This window comes from Podarcis melisellensis (genome assembly GCF_964234715.1).
Source record: "Podarcis melisellensis genome assembly, chromosome: 8".
Lineage (NCBI taxonomy): Eukaryota > Metazoa > Chordata > Lepidosauria > Squamata > Lacertidae > Podarcis > Podarcis melisellensis.
The window spans coordinates 5,417,895-5,441,498 of record NC_138540.1 but is presented as its reverse complement, the minus strand read 5'-3'; the positions used below and the strand labels follow the sequence as shown (position 1 = coordinate 5,441,498).

Genomic DNA, 23,604 nt, shown 5'->3' with positions numbered 1-23,604 from the left:
AGTTGTAGTTCAACAACATCTGGGGACCCACAGGTTGAGAACCGCTGCTCTAGCAACTGCCAGGCTGTTGGTGCTCTTCCCAGACCACACCCCCTGACAACTTTGGCTGTCAGTGGCTCCTCAAGGTCTCAGATGGAAGTTCATTCGCAGCCCTGTTACACAAGATCTTTAAGCTGAATTTTCCATGGAGCAAACCTGGAATCTACATGCAAAGCATGTGCTCCACCTCTATTTATGGAGCCTAGCTCCTCATAGGGAGTGGGCCTAGAAGAGTTGCTTTAATGTGCAACCCTATCGAGCTGTAAATATCAGCAAGAAAGCCAAGATTTGTTCACTCGTGAATATACACTGCTTGATTTCTCTTCATGTGATGACGGACAGTTCAGTGTGCAAATGGGCTTCAGTGCAACGTATATGAAGGGAAGTGAGTGGGTAGCGCTGTGGTCTAAACCAGTGTTTTTCAACCACTGTTCCACGGCACACTAGTGTGCTGCGAGATGTTGCCTGGTGTGCCATGGGAAAAATTGAAAAATGCGAAAGATTTTTTTTTTAAAAAAAAGTCAATTTTTCGCCCACTAGGCAGGCACCGGACTGTGTCCACCCTATTTCCCATCCGTCCTGGGTGGGGATCAGATCAGATGGGATCGGATGAGAGCGGACAGGCAGTCCGCTCTCATCCGATTCCCCATAGAGAGCAGCGGGACTCTGACATCTCCCTCTCTGCACACAGTGCGGAGACGGAGCTGTCATCCGCCGGCTCAGCGGATCGATCCCCGCTGAGCAGAGAACGGTCGGTAACGTTTTTGTATGCCATTAAAGAAAAAAATATTAAACATTTTCTAATGGCGGTGTGCCTCGTGATTTTTTTTCATGAAACAAGTGTGCCTTTGCCCAAAAAAGGTTGAAAAACACTGGTCTAAATCACTGAGCCCCTTGGGCTTGCCAAACAGAAGGCCAGCGGTTTGAGTCTGTGGGACGGGGTGAGCTACAGTTGCTCTGACCCAGCTCCTGCCAACCTAGCAGTTTGAAAGCATACCAGCACAAGTAGATAGTTACCGCTGTGGCGGGAAGGTAAATGGCGTTTCTGTGAGCTCTGGCACTCATCACGGTGTCCCATTGTGCCAGAAGCAGTTTAGTCATGCTGGCCATATAACCTAGAAATCTGTCTGTGGATAAATGCTGGCTCCCCTGGCCTGAAGCGAGATGAGCACCGCGTGGTCCGCACCCCACAGTCAAGTTTGACTGGACTAAGCTGTCCAGGGGTCCTTTACCTTTACCTTATATGAAAGGACGTTGGGAGAAAGAAAGGCTCTTTCTGTGGTGTTTTATTTGCAATGGCTCATTCACACACACACACACACACACACACACACACACACACAGAGCGGTTACCCAATACTGTAGCCATGATGAGGGACAGGTTCACACACACACATTTGAATGTTGCAGCCAGCAACTTGCACATGTGAAAGAGGTTACAGATAAATCAATGCAGAGAGAGCTCTGCAGTCAAAACACTCACTGCTAGTCAGCAAGCCTACAGAAATCAAGTGCCAGTGAGCCAGTTTTTATTACAGTCACATGACCTGTACAGGTTAAAATGCAGAGCTAAATTAATAAGGAATAAAAGACATCCAGTTTGTCCAGTTTAACTAATGCAGCCAGTCAGCTGAACTCTTAGGTGCACAGCAGTTTTTGAAAGTTAGTCATGCGCTCAGTAAGATATGGAATCTTGCCAGAAAAAAAACAATGCACAACCAATCTTATCCAGGAGCTTGGGATGCAGGTACCAGCAAGGATCTCATGCAATGTACTGCTAAACAAACTAAACGCCACAGCTTAACATGATATGTAAACATGGCAAAGTCCCAAATCAGAAATGCAAGTCACACAATACATATAAAGTCTTAGGGACTCCACACCTTACATGGGCAAAATCAATATTGAAATGGAATTCTCCAAAATCTCCCTGCCCTAGATTAGCACCATTGATAGAACACTGAATTTTGCAACCACCAGCACTCTACGAGGTTGTGTTATGTTAAGAAACCAAGCCACAGACATGCATGTGAAAACCAGGTACAACTGATGGGAAATGCATGTGGGAACCCACACAGGTAATCCAGCCTTAAGTTTCACGAGAAACAGAAGGCATGGGAAGGGTAAATAGAGTGTACAGTTCTGGACACCTCACCTCAAAAAATATTATAGCACTGGAAATGGCAACCAAAATGATCAAGGGATTGGGGCGACTCCCCTATGACAAAAGGTTACAGCACTTGGGGCTTTTTAGTTTAGAAACAATAGAGATGTGTAATATTATTTGCGGTCAGGAGAAAGTGGATAGAGAAAGGTTTTTCTCCCTTTCACATAATACTCAGGACCATCCAATGAAGTTGAATGTTGGAAGATTCAGGACAGAGAAAAGAAAGTCCCTCTTTGTGCAGCACACAGTTAAACCATGGAACTCACTGCCACAGGAGACAGTGATGGCCACCAGCTTGGATGGCTGCAAAAGAAGATTAGACAAATTCATGGAGGAGAGAGCTATTGATGGGTACTAGCTGCAAGGACTATCTTCTACTTCCTCTGTCAGAGGAAGCATGTCTCCCAATACCGGTTCCTGGAAACCTCATGTGGAGAGCGCACTATTGTACTCAGGTTCTGTGAGACCAGGACAATGGACTAGATGGGCCTTTCGACTGACTGACCCAGCAGTGAGACTCCCCTTATGTCGGACCTAGTTCTCACAAACTGAAGAGCAGGTAACCCAGCACCTCAACACTTCAGGCAGCGTGCTGGTAAAGGGACCCCTGACCATTAGGTCCAGTCGTGGCCGACTCTGGGGTTGCGGCACTCATCTCGCTTTATTGGCCGAGGGAGCCGGTGTACAGCTTCCAGGTCATGTGGCCGGCATGACTAAGCCACTTCTGGCAAACCAGAGCAGCGCACGGAAACGCCTTTTACCTTCCCGCCAGAGTGGTACCTATTTATCTACTTGCACTTTGACGTGCTTTCGAACTGCTAGGTTGGCAGGAGCTGGGACCGAGCAACGGGAGCTCACCCCGTCGCAGGGATTCGAACCGCTGATCTTCTGATCGGCAAGTCCTAGGCTCTGTGGTTTAACCCACAGCACCACCTGCGTCCCAGCATGCTGGTACTTGCATGATAATGAAATGTTTCTCCATGAAATAAGAACATCAGAAGAGCCTGATGGATCAGGCCAAAGGCCCATCTAGTCCAGCATTCTGTTCTCGTAATGGCCAACCTGTGGGAACCCAGCAAGCAGGACCCAGGCACAACAGCACTCTCTCTTACTGTGGCTTCCAGCAGCTGGTATTTAGAAGCATTGCTGCCTCTACTGTGGAGGTAGAGCATAGCTTTCATAGCCTTTGATAGCCCTCACCTCCAGCATAAATTTGTCCAATCCTCTTTTAAATTCATCTAGGTTGGTGGCCACCACTGACGTCTGTGGAAGCTAGTTCCATAATTTAACTACAGAGTGTATGAAGGACTTCCTTTTGTGTGTCCTGAATCTTCCAACATTCAGCTTCATCGGATGTCCACAAATTCTTGTGTTTTGAGAGAGAAAAGAAAACTTTCATCTACGCTCTCCATGCCATGAATAATTTTATAAACTTTTATTATGTTGCCTCTTACTTGCCTTTTCCGTAGGCTAAAAAGTATGGAATGCTGCAACCTTTCTTCATAGGGTCGCTCCACCCCCTTGATCATTAAGGTTGCCCTTTTCTGAACCTTTTCCAACACTGCAATATCCTTTTTGAGGTGAGAACTGTACATGGCACAGTGGTACCTCTGGTTACATACTTAATTCATTCCGGAGGTCCGTTCTTAACCTGAAACTGTTCTTAACCTGAAGCACCACTTTAGCTAATGGGGCCTCCCGCTGCTGCCGCACGATTTCTGTTCTCATCCTGAAGCAAAGTTCTTAACCCGAGGTAGTATTTTTGGGTTAGCGGAGTCTGTAACCTGAAGCGTATGTAACCTGAGGTACCGCTGTATTCCAAATGCACTTGCAGCAAAGATTGTATAATGGCAATAAAATTATTACTGATAGGAAGCCTGCATGTCAGTAAAAAGGCTAACCTGAAACCTCCCTCCCCGTCACCTTGATTCCCAAGAAGCAGCACTCTGCATGGTGATGACACCAACACCTTCAGCCTGGAGGCAAAAAGACAAAAGATCCAGCTCCCTAACCATTGGCTAGAATTCGGCCCAGGGCCTGCCTCTCTGCCACCCAACTCAAGTATGGCCTTAATTTCACTACTGTTTGAAGAGGAAAAACAAGGCAATAATGAACACATAATGAGCTCTCAGCAGTAGTTTGTTCCCAAGCAGGCACTTTATCCTGTTTAGCCAACACAGTTCTGGTACACAACACACACACACACACACAAAGCAAGGACATCACAGCAAGAGAGCAAAACTCTCCCAGGAGCATGTGTGACTGACCATTTTCTCTGCCTTTCCCATAAGGTAGATGGGGTGGGGAACCCTTGGGCCAAACAGGCAAACTAAGTACATGCTTAAGGCACCAGCAAGACAAGGGCATGCACACAATGAGGTTTTTTCCAATGACATTTGGTATTTCAAGAAAAACATCAAAGTAGTCACAGTAGGAGAAATCAGAGCTTGTTAGACTTCCTTACCCTCCACTCCACACTCTTCCTCCATTTTTATGTTCCTTTCTTATGTTCATTTTATGTTCTTGGTTTATTACTTAATCCCCACCTAAACCAGGGGACGTCCTACAAACGTAGATCAAAATGAGGCCATCAGATCCAGTGATTGATTGATTTTAAAGTTTAGTATTGTTTTTTTTTACTTCAAATTACAGAAGGGAAGTACCATAATCATTTCAGTGCTTAGGGGGCTTTAAAGCTCTTATTCTGGCCCTGGCCCTCTTCAAGGCACATACCCCTTCCTGCTCTCACACCTTGCAGGCAAAGGGCCTTCTCTGTAGTGGCACTTTCCCAAGGAATGCCCTCCCATCAGATGTCAAATAGATAAACAACTATTTGACTTTCAGAAAACATCTGAAAGCAGTTCGGGGATGTTTTTAATGGTTGACATTTTATTGTGTTTTTAATATTTTGTTGGGAGCCACCTAGAATGCTTGGGGCATATATTGGTGGCATATTACTTACTTACATACATACATACATACATACATACATACATACATACATACCCTGTTCCATTGCTTTCCTACAGTGCTTTTGCTTGCCTGAAAGTGTGTCCCTGAACTGCAATAATATCTCTTGCTTGCCTGCATGGAGTTGGATTTTTGCATGGCTGGAATGTAATCTACCACACAACCCTAAGAGTTAGCTCTGTGGCTCCACCAACTTTTGCCTCTGGAGGTCCCACCCACCACTGGCTTGTGTCCCCACCCAAAGGTTGCTCATGAGCCAATGCAGCCGTTGGACCATAAAAGGCCCCTCACCTCTGTCCATGAGAGCATCCTATTGCTGAATCAGGTTTCTTCAGAACACAAAAGCCATTCAACATTGGGAGACACTTACCCACAGATTTATCAGAAAACCTTAACCTTGAAGGCCTGCTAAAGTCAGATGCAGCCTCCCCTTAAATGCTGCCTTCCAGATGTGTTGGTCTACAACTTTCATCCCAGCCAACATAGCTAATGCTGGCTAGGGCTGATGGGAGTTCTAGTCCCAGCCTATCAGGAAGGCTGCTCTAGAGCAGTCCTTTGTGCAAGAGTCTTTCACATGAGAGAGTTTATATAGGTCAGGTTTGGGGAGTCTCTGGCCCTCCAGATACTGCTGAATCACAATTCCCATAATTCCTGATCATTGGGCCCTGCTGGCTGTAGCGGATGGAGTCCACCAACATCTGGAGGACCACAGGTTCCCCAGCCTGGACACTGGAAGTCAGGTTAAGCTTTTAACAGGGTCAAGCTGGTTGTAATGCAGTAGATTAGAGGTCAAGTTGTAAAGTCCCTGTTTCAAATCTCATCTCCCACCCTATCCTCATGTGGTGGCCTCAGTAAGGCACTACTTTCCTGGTCTCAGCCTTCTATCTACAACTGAAGATGGACATAGATATCTAACAAATAGAACTGGCCTGCCTTAAGAGGCTGCGCCAAGGATTACGTAAAATGACAGGCATGGGATGGGCATATTTCAACATTTGCAATACACCATACAATGCTAATTGCCATTGTCTGTAATAAAACATGTGAACTTAGAATTTTAATCACTTTTCCCCATTTTATTACATGCACTGATCCAAGAAGCCCATTACAGGTAAGAGGCCAAAATGCAGGACTATGTTTCCTCCTCCAGGCTCACACAAAACATTCAGAGCTGATAATGGAAGGGTTCATTTTTTAATCCTACTTTTCGTCCAAAGAGCTCAAGATGGTATACACAGATATCCTCTCCACCTTTATTTATCACAGCAACCCTTTCAATGTAGGTTAGACCAAGGGTTCACCTGGAGAATCTCATGGTCAAATGGGAGCCCCTGGGCATTCCTGGCCCCAAATTCAACATTCTAACCGATACACCAATTGAGCCCACAGGGACCATACTTTGTGTGTTGAGTTTCTCCATCAAAAGAGGTCAGCAGAGGATTATATACATATATTTGCCTAATGATTAGACACCATGCATTAAAAGCTACATTTAAACACATACTTTTTACAGTCACCCCTCCTACCTTTCAAACAGCATCTACTTTATGGGTGGCCTCATAGAAGAGGGTGCACATTTTCTGAGAAATGCTTTTGGTGTCCAAACCTGGGGTGAGTGAATAAAAACTTTCAGGTGATTCTGCCCTCTCCACTGAAGCTTAGTTAATTCTGCAGGCTCAGACCAGTTTAAGACACATCCCCAAAAACCATGGCTACCAAGCCACCCTTTAGAGCCACCTAAAGCTCTCTTTGTGCTATTCATTTATGTTCTTCACCCCAATCCCCATTATTCTGGGACCACTTCAGGAGCCCCTAAGCATGCCTTGAAAACACACGAGCTACTATCTATCCATGCACATGCACCCAACCTTGCTCTTTCCAAATCAAATATGCACCAGAAATCTCAGTCACAACATTTATCTTCCTCTTAAAGCACCCAGAGAACAGGAGAGCTCCAGGGAGGAAGGCACAAACGACAACGGCATGGAGAGGAAGAGGAGCAGTTCAACAAATTTTGGAGGAGAGAATCCTCCCAGTACAAGGTACAGATCATTTCCTGCTCCTGTCAACATCACATGGAGGATCTGCCGGCAAGTTATTTAATCATCTTCAAATGAGGTCCTCTGTTTCCTACGTAGTAAGCATGAGGAAGGCAGAACGTATCTGTAGCTTAGTCCTGAGAGCACCTCATAGCCAGGGCCTTGTCAGAAGCCAGTAGAGACAGGTACACAGTAGACAATTCAGTCAAAATAGTGCCTCGCCATTTTTTATTGGCTTTGTTATTTTTGGAGAGAGAGAGGGAGAGATGACGAGGGCTGGCTTTTTGCCCACTCCCTATCTCTACTCAGAAAAATGCCTGCGGCAATTCACCATAACCAGCAGCCTTTGGCTTGCTCTAGGTGAGCATCAGCCTTGGATTCAACACACTCAAGCATCTTTTTCCAAAAAAAAACAAACGCTTCGTGAAAAACACTGTTCTTTGTAAATGCAGCCACACTGTCCCTTCGGGAAAGCCAGCTCAATAAAATTTACCTTGGCACAGGGATACAGAAAAACAACCACCACCCTCTCAAATACCTCTATCCAGTTCTGCTAACAGGGGTCTTTCTTAGTAACTCAGGTCTTATGCAATGTATTATAAATTCTAAACTGTACATCCCCCCCCCTTTTTAAACAGATGCTGTCCAATGACTGACTCCATGCAAGGCCTAAATAATACTACAATTGTGAAGGTCAAAGCTAAAGTTCCATATATAATTTGGGGTTTTTTCTACGGAGTGGTGGGGGAAGACAAAGATTCCCTGAAGTATCTCAACGTTCTAGCTAGACTGCACCAAATCAAGCTGAAGTAAAAAGCCAAGGGCTTTCTGCACTGCAAACTTTATGGGTGAGCTTTATGGACCCCTGTAGGAATCTCCTTTAGTCCTTAAAATGTCACCCAGATTTCTGTGGTCCACAACCCCCAAGGTAAGCATGCATCTTACATGTGTGCTTTGTGCTTGCTACACAAAGGCACCATGAATAAATGACACATTTATCCTTATGCATCCAATTATCCCTTTACTTAATAGCACTCAAACGAGGAGGGGAGGGGAGAGCATGAAAGGAAACAATTCACCCCCTTAATATATGCACCAATGCAGCCTGCCATATTACATAATATTGTTGCCAATGGGGGGGGGGGAGTTTTCCAACTTATATACTGTTAACCCTGTTAGCTGGCTCTGTTTATTTGCATTTGTAGAAACTGGAGTTCCACACCATTTTTTTATTGTTAATTAAAACACAGGACAGTAGCCACCAATGCTACCATTTATTAATTTGCCTTGACACAACATCCTAGTCCTTTTAATAAGCAAAGGTGGCACCCATGTAAAGCGGCACGTTTTCTTGAAAGAAGTCAGAATGGAAAATGTGCGTGTGAACATTCAAAGAAGGGTTAAGAATCTGCTTCCATTCATTTGTGGAGATGTTAAGAGAGGAGGAGGGGGTAGGGGAAGGAGAGGCAAAACTCCCATCAGCTGCATCTTACCTTCCGCCAGAACTTCATCCACAGTCACCTGACACCTCCCAATGTTGAACACCCGGCCTACGTATCCACTCCCAGGCCCAGTGCTACTGCCACTCCCTCCGAGGGTCCCAGAACCGGCCCCAGAGCCACCCTGCTCTCGCCGGGAGTCAAAAAACTTCTTCATGGCTCCAAGAATGCGCAGCCTAAACACTTTTAGCTTAGCAAGTCCAGTATGACACACAAACACCCCAAATATATATATATAATTGTGTGTTTGTGTGTATATTCTATATGTGTGTGTGTGTCTATGTACACAGCTCTTGACGTCTTGAAGCAAGACAAAAATTAATCCCTTTGCGGCAAAATATCTTCTTTTTCCTTAGAGGTCATATGCTTTGTTCCCTCTCGCCCAGTCCAGGAAGGCAGAGCTTGGGTGTTATTCAGACCTGTTGGGAGGAAGAGACAGAATTAGAGGCTTTTGCCATTTGCTCCAACTGTCTAATAATATTAAAAACAGCAGCAGCACCCTCTCTGGAGAGAAATATCTCCCTCAGGCGGGGCGGGGGAGGGGGAGGAATCCCTTACTCGCATCCCCCCCCCCGAAACAGCACCCCTTCTTTCTACTCTTGAGGTGCCCGCAAAGAAAATAGGGGGGGTCCCTTTGCCCGGGGAAAGGGTACGCGTCGTGATGATGACGGCCCCCTTCTCTCCCCCGCCAAGTGGTGGGGAGAGCCTACTTTTGGGACCCACCGCCCCAGCAATGCAGCGGGGGGGGGGGGGGAGAGAGAGAGAGAGAGAGAGAGAGAGAGAGAGAGAGAGAGAGAGAGAGAGAGAGAGAGAGAGACCCGGCCTGGCCACACTGTTACCATGTCCGCTTCCGCTGCGGGCGCCGCTCCGGCCCTGCAGCATCGCTACAAAGTGGCAGCCGGAGGAGCGCCGCCGGCCGGGCAGAGCAGGAGGGGGAGCCGCTGCGGAGGAGGAGGAGGAGGAGGAGGTGGAAGAGCGTCAAGGGAGGCTGGGGCTGGCCGGGGGGAGACCATGCCGAGCCTTCCTCCGCTCGCGGCCCCCGCCGACCAGGAAATGAACTGCCACAGGAAGTCCCAGTTCCAGAAAAGCTGGCGGGGGGGGGGGGGAGAAAGGGAGGGAGTCGGCGGGCGAGAGGAAGGAGGGCGGAAGAGGGAGGAGGAATCCTCAACGCGCCGCCCCTCCCTTTTAACCCCTTCCCAGCCAGGGAAGCCAGGCAAGCACGCAGCCGCTCCCTCTGTCCTCCGACAGAAGCGACGGGTCCGTGAAATAATCCCACCAACAAAACTAGAGGGGATTTTATTTTTTGTTAAGGGGACTTCACATTTACTTCCTCCCTTCCTCCTCCTCTCTCCCCCCCCCGTGTATAAATTGCAACAGACGTTCTGGCCGCTTTGCCTTCTGGGAAGGGTAGTTTCTCCTCCCTGCCTGCGGGATCTCTGGCAACCTCGTCGAGTCGCAGGACTACAAGTCCCAGATGACGCCTGGCGGAGGGTTGTTGGGTGGGAGCTTGTGAGTAATGGATTTACTGTATTAATTTATCGCTCTCTGTCACACTCACACAGAGGAGTGCATGAAGTACATGTTTTCAAAAAAATTCCTTCCTTCCTGCTCCCTTCCTAGAAATTCTAATTGTTAATGATACAAAATACTTTTTACTTATGGCCACCAATGCATATGCATATGAAATCATATGCTGTAATAAGTGTAATAAATTTACTATATATACTTTGACACAGCTTTGTTAATATATTCAGAACCGTTTATCTGTTTATTGTTGTTTTATTTTTTATTTATATAATTGTTGCATGTCACAAAACACACACACACACACACACTGTACATCCTTTGTACAGCACCTTTGTACGGTTTTTAGATAGTAATTCGTTCAGGCAGGGATCCGTTTACCCCAAACTCATGATTGATTGGGATTAGCAAATTGACCAAAATTCATTGTCGATCAGGACTGTGAATGGATTTGATTAATAGTAGCAGTAGTAAAATTAAAAATGGTTTAAGGTATCAGATCCATGTCCGAGGAAGAACACTGTTGGTGTTGACGAAGTTATATTGATATTAAACTAATTCTAGGAGAAATAAAACCATTATATTAGATGCCCATCTGAGCAAGAATGTTGTATGCCTCTAAAATCTTTCTGGTTTGACCACCACCCACCTCAGTTCCTCACTATTTAATACAGTGGTACCTCTGGATGCGAACGGGATCCGTTCCAGAGCCCTGGGACGTTGTGGGACATCTGGGGGTTGTGATTCGCCGCTTCCGTGCATGTGTGTGGTGTCATTTTGAGCGTCTGTGCATGCACAAGCGGCAAAACCCGGAAGTAACATGCTCCGTTACTTCCGGGTCGCCGCGGAGCGTAACCTGAAAACGCTCAACCTGAACCACATTTAACCCGAGGTATGACTGTATAGCCACTGAATGCTGTGACAAAACATCTGGAGGGCACCCTAGGGATCACTTCCAATGCTAGGATCCTCAACTCTTAACATTTCTATAAATAGGACTATCAGTGTGGATCAGCCAGAGGCTGATGAGTCAGTTTGTGGGATTTTAACAATATTGTTGTCTACATTTGAGAACATCTCCAGTACTGTAGGTGAACCAGTGGTCTGACTCTGTATATGGCAGCTTCCCATATTCCTATCTGCTGGAGTTAAGTTGTACGTGCAACCTTATTCTGTAGTGGACTTTGGGCTCTCAAATTTCAGCGGCAACCTGTGCAGTGCACTGCCAGCCCCCACCTCACCTCTCACCTTCCATTCTAAGCCAATGTTGCGGCGCCCTCTCAACTCAGTGTGGGAGAACCGGTTGCGCTCCCCTAAATCCACCTTTGACCTCATTCCAAAGAAACCATCTCCCAGGCTAAGTGCCACACCCCTTGAAACCTCACTGCTAGGAGAACTGGGGTGCCCAGAACAATAGCATGGTGAACAGCTGTTCACATTACCTTATCCTTTAAAAGAAGATGTAATGGAGCAACACAGAACCCCCTTCTTTGACAGCAGCAGGATGCACCACCCACGCTCTAGCTGACCCAGCAAGCTGCCATTGCTGTGGAGGCAAGAAAGAGACATCCACACAAAAGCCCTCTAGATATATAAGAAGGTGTGAGAGTCTGGAAGGTGGAAGGAATGAGAGAGATGAAATGGGAGAATGCATTGCCAGGGGTTGGACTAGATCAGTGTTTTTCAACCACTGTTCCGCGGCACACTAGTGTGCCGCGATATGTTGCCTGGTGTGCCGTGGGAAAAATTGAAAAATTCAAAAGATTTAAAAATAAAGTATTTTATATTTTTTCATATTTCTGTTTACTTACTATTTCTTAATAAAGTAATTATAAAATACTTTCTTTGTGCTTATTTGATTCCTATTCAAGAGAATTACTTTATATATAGTCAATATAGGCACAGAGTTAAATTTTTTTAACATTTTCTAATGGTGGTGTGCCTCGTGATTTTTTTCATGAAACAAGTGTGCCTTTGCCCAAAAAAGGTTGAAAAACAATGGACTAGATAACCCTTTGGGTCCCTTCCAACTCTACAGCATTGCTCCTGACAGGCAAGGAGGAGAGAATTCACTGGTGTGCAATTGTCATTACTCTGGAATACAGTGGTACCTCTGGTTACGGATTTACTTCATTTTGGGGTGCTGTGCACACCCCGAAAAATCTGTAACTAGAGGTGCAGCTTCTGTGCATGCGCACGGCGCAATAGAGCGCTTCTGCACACACACACGGTGAGATAGAGCATTTCTGCGCATGCGTGAGCGGCAAATACACTTCTGGGTTTGCCGGGTGTGCAGCGGCCGTAACCCAAAGATTCCGTAACCTGGAGGTTATGCAATATTGTACCACTGTACCCAGAGGTTACGCAACACTGTACCACTGTACCTTGTTTCCACCAGCTGGATTACACTGGTGCCACTTCCAAATGCTACTCTGCTGGTGTAACCATGGCACAGGATTGTGCCTTAAATGGAGACATTGGGCTTGTATCCAGCTAAGTCCAAATTCAGAGCAGACCCATTGAAATTAATGAATTTTAAATTAGCCGTGTCCATTAACTTCAATGGGTCTACTCTGAGTAGCACTAGCATTTACTACAACCCTTCATTTTCCTGTTTTTAAAAGAAAAACACCAGCCAATTGATATTCATTCCAGAATACAGGCTACTATAATACAGAGATTTTCTGCAGTGGAAAAATGGATTTTTTCTGGTCAAACAAAACTTTTTCCATATTGAAGCAGAAACACTGCACAAATGTTGTTTCCAATGCTTGCATATGAAATAAAGTATGATACTTGAAAGAGAACCAACTGTTCCACATCAAGAACTTTGATTATATAGCTGATTAGTTAACACCTTATTAGTATGGGCTGTAGGTATACAAACAACTTGTTCCCAGTTTCATATTGAACAGAATGAGATGGGTTGAAGGACTCTAGAGGCATCATTTCGTATGCCAATTAAGAAGAAGAAAAAACCTCAAACAATTAAGACTCACCTGTAATTAACATTAAGCACTGAGTGCTGTGTCCTTTGACTCATATCTAAACTGCAAACATTTATTTATTTACAGTACATATAGTCCCCTCTTCACTGAATGTTTTAAATTCCAGAGCAGAGAACAAAGTAATAAAAATAGAGAAAAATAACACACAAAAATTACAGAATCATATAAACAGGACTAATAAGCAATTAAACAATCCTATCATGAGGTAAACAAGAAAAATTACAACAACACACATTAATATTTCCAATTTAACGAATGTTGAAGAGCAATTCCTCAGCTATTCAGCCACAGCAGAAGTCAGGCGTCAAGCACATCACAAGGGATTTTTCTTACCTGCCCTGTCACAAGACAGCAGCAGCAAGCAGCACAGGGTGTGCAAGAGGAAGCTTGGGGGGGGGGCAAGATACTTTGCATTTAACATGCAAGCTTCAGAGGGTCAAATCCCATGCTAGGAGAGGCAAAGCCCACCCAGCCATAGCTGAACCAATTGGAATGAGTGCTGTATTGACCAGCGGCCTGGCTCCTACAGAGCATCTCCAGGTAAGAGGTGGTCATGGACAACTGTTTCTTGTCAGAGGGCTGGGTGGGCCATTGGTCTGGCTCTCTATAAGGAAGCCTTTTCTGCCCCCAGATGTCTTTTGGAAAAGGATTGGGGAATGGTTCTTATGATGAATTATTAGTTGATTAAAAAACGAATTGAGGCAGCAGAGCCAGTGTGGTGTAATGGTTAGAGCACTGGACTATGAGCTGGAAGACCAGGGTTCAAATCCCTACTCAGCTACATGAAGCTCACTGAGTGACTTTGGGCCAGTCTGTCTAACCTACCTCACAGGCTTGCTGTGAGGATAAAATTGGGATGGGAGAACCATGTACGAAAAGAACACGTTATTTCCCTTTAAAACAGGATTATACAAATTGATGGGCAGTAAGAGTATCTGTGGGACGCAGGTGGCGCTGTGGGTTAAACCACAGAACCTAGGACTTGCCAATCAGAAGGTCAGCGGTTTGAATCCCCGTGACTGGGTGAGCTAAGTCCCTGCTCCTGCCAACCTAGCAGTTCGAAAGCACGTCAAAGTGCAAGTAGATAAATAGGTACCGCTCCGGCGGGAAGGTAAACGGCGTTTCCATGCACTGCTCTAGTTTGCCAGAAGCGGCTTAGTCATGCTGGCCACATGACCGGGAAGCTGTACGCCGGCTCCCTCGGCCAATAAAGCGAGATGAGCGCTGCAACCCCATAGTTGGCCACGACTGGACCTAATGGTCAGGGGCCCCTTTACCTTTAAGAGTATCTATATTCTCTGTCTCCACAGCTGGAGGTAGCAATTTCTGAATACCAATTGCTGGAGACCATAGGAGGGGAGGGGGTTCTTGTGCTCGGATTCTGCTTGTGGGTTCCCAAAGTGGGCTGGCCACTGTGAGAACAGGATGCTGGACTAGATAGCACCTGTTCCTCACATCCCTTGCCTACCTGGGTGGCGGTGCTCCAGCTCACCCTGTTGGCAGAGTGGAGGTTTCTAACTGACTTATACACTGATGGTGGTGTGCTATGATTGGGTGGTGAACTATTAAACACAATCAAATATTGAAATTATTTTCACTTGGCATCCATGAAAGACAAATACTTGAGTACTCAGAAGATGCTTGACATGCAAATTGGAAATATAATTTTGGGGAAGCAAACTTGTTTTATCTTCAGATAAATTTGGGTGGAAAAAAACATCTAGCTCACCTCCTAGCTCATAAAACTCCATGAGCCTTAGGCAAGCCTAAGGAATGAGGCTTCTGAGCCTATCCTAGCGGCAGCCTGCATTTTGTTTGGGAGGCCCCCATTTTGAGAATCAGGGCACCAGCAGCTTCATACAATACCCGCTTTTACTCCCTTATTGACCAAACTTTCCAGACAGTTCAGCGTTTTGTAACTGGAAATCTGCCAGACTTGGAGAAATCTCATAAATGCCAAGATTATCCAGAACTGCTGGTCAGCCCCACCTGTGGAGCAATAGTGACCTCTTGTGAGCAGCACGATGAAAACCAGTGTCCTGCATTTCCTCCTTAAATCTGTATCCTTGCAATACAGTACTGTTCTTTCCCCCACCTGCTTTGGCTTCTTAAGGTGGAAGGAATGGTTGTGAGTCACACCCTATTAAGGAAAAAATAGCAGAGCAACTCATATTCTGCTTCATTCCACCATCACCAGTCCATCGTTGTCTCCTACACTTTGCTTTACGTATAACATTAAATGTACAATTTATCGTAATTTGGAAGGTCAGATGAAAATTACAAAAGAGAATGCTTTTTTAAAAAAAAGCAGCTACTGACCTGAACCCCTTTCTTCTGGAGTTTTTCCAATGTTCCATGCTTTTTCCATGTAGAGTGGATGGATTGGTCAAATGGGGTGCCAGAGGAGCAGGTTGATTGATTGACTGATTGATTGATTGAATTTATATACTGCTCTATACTGAGGTTGGCTCAGGCAGGAGTCAGGCTTTAAATTCATATGGTGCTCCCATTACCATGGTTTTGCTGGGCCCAAGGTGCAATCTGCCCTCTATATTGTTGAAAGCAGCATTGTACCACTTTAAATGATCATGGCTTAGAATCACAGAATTATAGAGCTGGAAGGGACCCTAAGTGTCATCTAGGTCAACCCCCTGCAATGCTTTCCCAAAAGCATCCTGGGAATTGTAGTTTGTGTAACTACAATTCCCTCCACAGAGCCCCCAATTTGCAGAGCGATTTAACAACCCACCCCCTCTTTCCCAAGGAACTGCAGCTACTAGAATTCCTCAATGTATGATGTGAAGGGGGCCAGAGACTCTGACCCTAGACAACATCCCATCTCAAATTCAACAAAGATTGACCCATAAAAAAGTTCCTCGAGAAGAGGAACTGGTGGCTAAAACCCTCTAAGAGAATCGTAGCTCTACAGTTCCCGGGCAACTTTGAGGGAAGCTGTGCCTGTTAAAAGTGGCACCATAGTGCTTTAAATGCATAGTGCGGATGGCACACTTTATCTGCTTTGCTATTGGGGGGTTGCCTGCTTTTGGAATGTGGGGGGAGTGATGCATTTGTTTTGCTTTGGTTTTCGTTACGTATTTCGTGTTTTCATCTTGTGCTTTTATGCTGCGGACATACCCAAATTTAATATAGCAGTAAAACAGCTGCCAGCTTTCCTTACTCAAGCTCGATGTCCCGCCAGCCTGGTGCAGCCGTGGTTAGTGCAGGGAGGAGTGTAGCCTTATGAGGCTTTGCCCTCGGGTGGGAAAAATATTGCGCCTGGGAAAGGGAAGTGGGAGTCAACAGACACTCAAGGAATAGTTTCGGAAAAAAGGCTTTTATTTCTACCATCCATGAACTGGTAGAAGGAGCAAGTGTGATAAGTCACAAAAAGCATGCACGAAATTCACAGTCATGTGCACAAGCATATATACCCCTTTCCAGTTCCCTCCTCCTTTCTCCTCCCTCAGGAGTCCTCTGAGCATGAACAGAAAGCTGTCTTGGGACTCTTGGCCCCCTTCCCAGGAAAGGGGTTTCAGAGTGTTCAGATATGTTTCAATCTCTTGTTCTGGCACGGTTCCCGGACAGAAAGCAAGTTGCAATGTGGTTCTTTAGCAAGGCCAGAGAAACAATGGACTGTGTTCCCTACCTTTGTTGCAATCTTTTTAGTTACAGCAAGCGGAATGTTTCTGATGCTTAGCTAATGCCTTTTAGCTGCTGAGAAAAATGATTTTGAAAAGCTCTGAGAAGCTTTGAGCCTGCTTTGGTGGGGGGGGGGTGACTTCGGGCCTAGGTGAGGTCACCTGTCCTCACCTTCCTTCAGGAGGAGGAGGAGGAGGCCCCGGGTTCAAATCCCGCCTCAGCCGCGGCGTCCTCAGGCCGCTTCCCCCGTCCGAGGCTCCCGCCACATCCGACCGGGCTCATCTCGGCGGGCGTCGGGGAAGAGCCTCGGTGTCGTCCCGGGAGGGCGGAGAGAGGCTTCCCTGAGGAGAACTCGCCTCCCGGAGGGCGCCGGCTTCCCCGCCGAGCTGAAACCCGAGCCGCTCGCCTCAGCCGCCTCCCGGGCGGCGTCCGCCCCTTCCAAGGGCGGGTTTTCCGCGCCTATGAAAAGGCGAGGCGGCGCTCGGCTTCGGCAGCGGCGCGGACTCGGCAGGCAGGCGGGCAGGTGAGGCGAGGCGGGCGGGCGGGCGGGTGTGTGCCACTTCTGGGGCTGCGGAGGCCTCGAGGGCGCGGCGTGCTCCGTAGAGAGCGGGCCCTCGCCAGCCGGGCGGTGCCTGGGCGCCGGCCTCCTTCCCCTCGCTGGGCCGGCGGGGAGCGGGCGCTGCCAGCCTGGGGACCCGAGCGAGGGCTCGCCTCCGTTTCCCCCGCCTGGCGCGGGAAGAGTGCCTCTGAGCGCGGGCAGAGTGCCGCTTGCCTTCCGCTTGGGGCGCGGCGGACGGGGAGAGGCCCAGAGTCCGGGCACCGTCTTGGAGGGGGGCGCCTGAACTTTTCCGCTGCGAGGCAGAAATGGGCTGCTGCCTGCTAGGCCTCGCAAGTTAGTTAGTTAATAATAATAATAAATAATATAGTGAAATCGGCCTATCGCGCTTCATCCGTAGATCTCAGGGCGGTTCACAGAATAAAAATACAGGCTAAAAACCAAGAAACTAATATTAAGAACAAGAGAAAAGCATACCAATAATATGGGCATAGCTAGGGGGGGCAGGGAGGGGCAGTTGCCACCCCAGTCAATGAAATTTAATCAAAATACATAGCAAACTGAGGTTCTGCCCCCGCCCCAACAAAAGGCCTGGTAACAAAAATTCTGGCTACACGCATGCTCCCCTCCTCCCCACCACAGCTCATTTTGAAAACTTGAAAAAATAGCTATTTTTCCCATGCTGCCATATCTGTTTCTGGAAGTGTGGCTATACAATCTGTGGTTCTGAAACAGGGCTTCCCAAACATGCATCTCCAGCAGTTGTTGGACTAAAATTTGCATTGTCCTGGACCTCTGGTCCTGCTAGATAGGGATGATGGGACTTGCAGTTCAAAAACAGCTGGGGAACCGGGTTTGGGAAACCCTGCTCTGAAACATACTGTGGGGTGCAAGGCTGCCCCCATAGCCTTATTTGCAGTTGTCATTTAGGGTCAAATTGCATTTCCGTGAACATGACAGTTTTGATGGAAGAAAAATATTGTAGGTCTTGAAGGTGATAATATTTGGGGGTCTAGAAGTTCACGGAGATAGGATGTGGCGTAGACCAAGACTTCTTTAGGGGTTCAGGGATGTTTTGTTTTCTGACTGAACTGCAGTTTGACATTTTGTGCAGGTAAGTTACATGCCGTTGTTATGAAATAAGCAAACAGAGTAACTTGTGGAAAGCTGAAATATAAATCAACCTGTAATAATAATAGAATGAGGAGGTAGTTTGCCCCCACACCTTGATCTAATATCGTTACCAGAGGGGGGGAAGCAGTTGTTGGATAATAGAAAGATATAGAAGATATTTAGTCTAGACAGTCTACATGTGCTGGTATCCACTCCCTATTTCGCCTTTAAGGGGAATTTAAGGGATTTCTTTTTTTTAAAGTGGTTAGCTCTCAGCCTCCTCCCCCAGTCTTGTGAAACAAAACCTCACTAGGAAGCAGATATGTTTTTACTCTGGTGCATGTGGACATATGATGCCAGTGTGCTGTGCCTCACCTCAGGATCTGCTGACCAGCATCCCTCACCTAAGAGTGGGTGGAGGGCAGTCCTACTCCAAAGGAAAAGCAGCCTCAGGGCCAAGATCCAGCACCACTCTCCTGGCATTTGCTCCTGATCAGAATTGTAATTCAAAACATCTGTAGGGCATCAGGTTTGGGAAAGCTGGTTTAGACTGGGAATTGCTTCAAACAGTGGTGTGCAGGTAGGAGAGAGGTTTTTATGTCTGGGTTGGGGGTGGGTGCCTGCATGATGGGGAAGTGAGTTTCACTCATATCTTCCTGCTCCATTCAGTTTTTAAAAAATCACAGGCACACATGTCTGTGTTTGGTTACCATGAGACACACTGGTTTGGTCCTGAGAACAGAGGTCCCCCTCTAGCCTAGAGGCCTGTGCCTCTTTTTGTTCTTTGTATGAACAGGCCACACCTGGGTTCTTAAAGCTTGATTCAGTGTTCTTGTTTGAAGGGTAAAGGTGTCTCATTTAACATGCTAGTTTGATAATTGCAGGATAATAAAGCCGAATAATGATATTCTAATGGGTGCTGCAACAAGAACCAGTTAAACAAGTCCATCAATTTCTGCATTAAGAGCCAGGAGTTGAAGTTGGTGTTTCCTAAGCTGTTCTAGCTTGTACTTTGGGAATTGCTTTGGCATTTTCGACCTGCTTCTTATCACCTGTGCGGATTCCATGCTAAAAACTCTGTAACAAGAGAAGCTGATTTCTCTCATTTGAGTGAACTATGAAAATTAAGCAGATGTGCACAATTCCCTATGCTGCGACTTTTCTTTTTTTGCATAATTTATTCTGCTTCTGGGAGTTGTAGAAAGGAGCCATAATGAGTAGCCTGCCCCACCCTGAACTACAACTCCCATCAGCTCCTACTCGTGCTGCTGTTGAGAGCTGTAGAAGTTTTAGTCCAAAGCAGCTGGTGGATACCAGGTTGAGGAAGGTTGATATTAGGCATTGAAACCTCCCTTCTCCCTCCTTACTAATGAAAACCATATTCCACAGTTTCTGTGGCTTCTGAGATTTCACCAGGTGTGGTGCATAGACACCTCACAACCATAAACAGCCCTTTGAAAAGGAGGGGCAGATTTAGGCATTTTGGCAGATTTGCAGCATGCATTGCTGCTCTGGCTTCTAAAAGCCTTTCCAGAGGATTGTTTTACGGTACATTCAATAGCATGGGTGCTTGTCTGATGGTTGCCAAAGGTCTTTGCTCCAGCTAGTGCTGTTTTGGTCTAGCTAGTGCATTTGAGTATGTATGCGATGACTTCCGTCAAGCAGTGTCTTACTGGGACAGGAGTTGGGAAAACTTTTAAGTTCCTAGTCTTTAAAAGGTGATGCTTGCTGTTAGGATTTGGAAACTTTTTTCCACCCCTACCCCAGAAATGGTAGCCAGTTTTCTTTGCATGGGGCTAAATAGATGAAAGAGTCACAATACAAATCAGGTTTTGTTCCACTCTAAGGTTTTGTTATAATTAGTTTTCCATGGTTGGGTAGATTAGGAAGCATGTCTGGAGCTTGTAGGGAGGCCTTTGCCAAGGGGAGTCTATTTGAGAAGACTTAAAGAAAGGAATTGACAACAAAGCTCTGATTAACTTGGGATTGTTCTGCTTGAATTTTGAGCGTCTTGTCTTATTACTTATTCATTTATTGTGCTTTTCTCCTGCCTTACATCCTGCACTTGCCCAGTAAGACCTTCAAAAAGCTAAAACAACAATAGACTAAAAAAAGATTAAAACTCACATCAGCTTTCTAAGTATCTGTCTAAACAAAAATGTTTTTAGCAGGCACCCAAAATAATACAATGAAGGTGCCTGCCTGATGTAAATAGGTGAAGAGTTTCAAAGTGTAGGTGCTACCACAGTATAAAATCGAAATCTTGCAAATGTGTATTATGTGGCCGTTATTTGATGTTGTGATGCCACTGGCTTAGGTTTAGAAAATAAAAATTAGGCAACCCTAGATTTGCAGTGCCAACCAGATTTGCAAAGCGAATCTCAACGTCAGTGTGTCCTACAGAACTAAAAGCAGGAAGTAGAGATTTGAATGAATAAACCTTGTTATGCTTGTAGCTGGCAAATGAAAACCATCCGCTTAAGGAAAGTTGCTGACCTTGTTTTTCCTAATGAAATGTAGCAGAGGAGCAGAGCAGTCAACGCGGCTTTGATGTTGTGTTTTCCACTGCTGTGCATGGGGCATGCAAAACGGATGAAAATGATTCTAAATGGTTATGATATCCCATGCTGCTTATTTGACTATGCCTCATGGCAAATAAACCAAGAGTAAATCATTACACATCTGTAGAGCTCTTTGGGATACTTTGTTTTCTAGCTTTTTTATTTCCTTGAGGGATAAGCCGGGGGGTGGGTGCAACTAATTATTAAGACTATTAAGAGAAATTAGAAGGGGAAAATTCTGTACTTGAGTTCTGCCAGCAATGATATAGCATCATAGAACTATAGAGTTGGAAGGGACCCAGGGGTCATCTAGTCCAACCTTAAATCACAACCGAAGAATCCCTGACAGATGGCAATCCAAGCTCGGGTTAAAAACCTCAAATGAAGAAGAGTCCATCACCTTCCATCAGAGTCCGTTGCACTATTGAGAATCTCTTGCTGTCAGACAGTTCTTCCTAATTTTTAGTTGGAATCTCCTTCCTTGTCATTTGAATCCATTGGTTTGGGTCCTCCCCTCTGGAGAAGCAGAAAACTAGCTTGTTCCATCTTCTATGATTCCATGAGGTCAAATTACCTCTCCTACAATCCATTGCAGTTAATGTTAGCAGGAGGTGGGTGGGTGGAAGCTCCAGCTGAAGCCAATTTGAGCTTTTTTCCGCCAATGCCATTTGCAGCTTTGGAAGAGGAGAGTTTTTCATAAGGATCATAGCTGGAGAATGGAGGGAATAAGGTTCCTCTCCTAATTTCTACCTCTTCGGTCTAGTATTAGGTACCGAGTGATTTCTAACTACACCATAAAAGTGGTAGATAGTTTGGGCCCCAGCTACTAATTTATTACCACACCCTTTTCTTGAAGAACTCTTGAGGAGAACTGGGTTCTGAAGTTGTCTGAAAACCAGGCAGTTTACAAGGCCTGTGGTTTGTCTCTGGAACTTTTTTTTTTAAGCTGTGGGTTTGGGTACAGAAACTAGAATCTGAACATTATGTTGCAAGATGTACAGTGCAATCCAACCCATGTCTACTCAGAAACAACCCCTTGGAATTGTGGCTTTGCCACAGTTGCAAAATGTGTCATCTGGTTAGTTCCCTCTTAGAATCCACCAGATCTTTACTTTTTAAAAAATCCATGTATTGTTTTGTGAAAGAGAGTTTGGTTTCCCAGGAATCTGCTTCTCTGATGTGAGTCCTTATTTACATCAGGAGATGTGCCTGGCAGTTCAGTGAAACATGTCCTGCATGTTCATAAGACGAGCTCTGCTGTTGGTTAGTCATAGTAGTCAACTTATTTGTATACAGCATCACACCCAAATACATCTGTGCTCAAAGAGGGTCACATACAAAATGGTGCAAGTAAAGTTGCGTAATAACTATACTTAATTAAATAATATTCTCAATGTAACGTAACACTTAAGAGAAGCAACGAGTGACAACTCATTTAACATACATCAAAATTTAAGTGAGCTTGAAGTTTGGCAATAGGCCAGTTGACAGTACCCAAGAACTTTATGCCTCAACCCCAAAAGTCATAAATTCTGCTCATGGTTCCACTGGGAGCAGCTATATTAAGAAAGAGCTGTTTGACAGTGGAACAAACTGCCTCAGAAGTGGTTGGAGCCTTTTTAAACACTAGAACTCATGGACATCCAAATAACACTGAATGTTGGAAGTTTCAGGACAGATAGAAGAACGGACTTCTTCATGTAGCACAGTTACTTACTCCCACAGGAGGCAGTGACAGCCACCAACTTGAGTGGCTCTAAAAGAAGATTGGACTAATTCTTGGAGGAGAGGACTGCTGATGGTTCTTAGCCATCCCAGTACGTTTCTGAGCACAATTCAAAGTTTTGGTGCTGATTTCTAAAGCCCTAAACAGCCTCGGTCCATTATACCTGAAGGAGCGTCTCCACCTTCATCGTTCTGCCCAGACACTGAGGTCCAGCGCCGAGGGCCTTCTGGCGGTTCCCTCACTGCGAGAAGCCAAGTTACAGGGAACCAGACAGAGGGCCTTCTTGGTAGTGGTGCCCGCCCTGTGGAATGCCCTCCCACCAGATGTCAAAGAGAAAAATAACTACCAAACTTTTAGAAGACATCTGAAGGCAGCCCTGTTTAGGGAAGATTTTAATGTTTGATGGACTACTGTATTTAAATATTTTGTTGGAAGCTGCCCAGAGTGGCTGGGGAAACCCAGCCAGATGGACGGGGTATAAATAAATTATTATTATTATTATTATTATTATTGTTGTTGTTGTTGTTGTATCATTATTATAGTATAGTATTATTATAGTATTTAGTATCATTATTATAGTATTATTATTATTGCCATGATGGCTATTCTCTGCCTCCACATTTGGAGGCAGCAATGCTCCTCAATACGAGGTCCTGGAAACCACAAGAGTGACAAGTGCTTTTATGCTTGGATCCTGTTTGCTGGTTTCCCAAAAGAGGTGTCTGGTTGGTCCCTGTGCGAACAGGATGCTGGACTAGCTGGG

General features: G+C 45.7%; 2 protein-coding genes across 12 annotated transcripts in view; one reads left to right on the top strand and one right to left on the bottom strand.

Annotated features, from left to right (window-relative positions):
- The window catches only part of AAK1 (AP2 associated kinase 1), a 107,091-nt gene extending 90,648 nt beyond the window's left edge, over window positions 1–16,443 (bottom strand). For 6 of the 10 annotated variants that reach the window (XR_014171157.1, XM_081922519.1, XM_081922524.1 and 3 more), the window contains exons 1-2: window positions 9,554–9,792; window positions 8,709–9,133 (exon numbers count right to left, since the gene is read on the bottom strand). Coding sequence is in view for 9 of the 10 variants with exons in the window: in XM_081922519.1 (XP_081778645.1) it covers window positions 8,709–8,871 (163 nt within the window). In the remaining variant the exon portion in view is untranslated. Of the gene's footprint in view, window positions 1–8,708; window positions 9,134–9,553; window positions 9,794–16,424 lie in introns of those variants that run through there. The other 4 variants (XM_081922521.1, XM_081922522.1, XM_081922527.1 and 1 more) reach the window with 4 other exon arrangements.
- An 822-nt stretch (window positions 16,444–17,265) lies between these two features.
- ANXA4 (annexin A4) overlaps window positions 17,266–23,604 on the top strand; it is a 28,462-nt gene continuing 22,123 nt past the window's right edge. Inside the window, exon 1 of one of the 2 annotated variants that reach the window (XM_081922582.1) lies at window positions 17,266–17,408. The gene's annotated coding sequence lies outside the window, so the exon portion shown is untranslated. Of the gene's footprint in view, window positions 17,409–17,753; window positions 17,778–23,604 lie in introns of those variants that run through there. The other variant, XM_081922583.1, reaches the window with a different exon arrangement.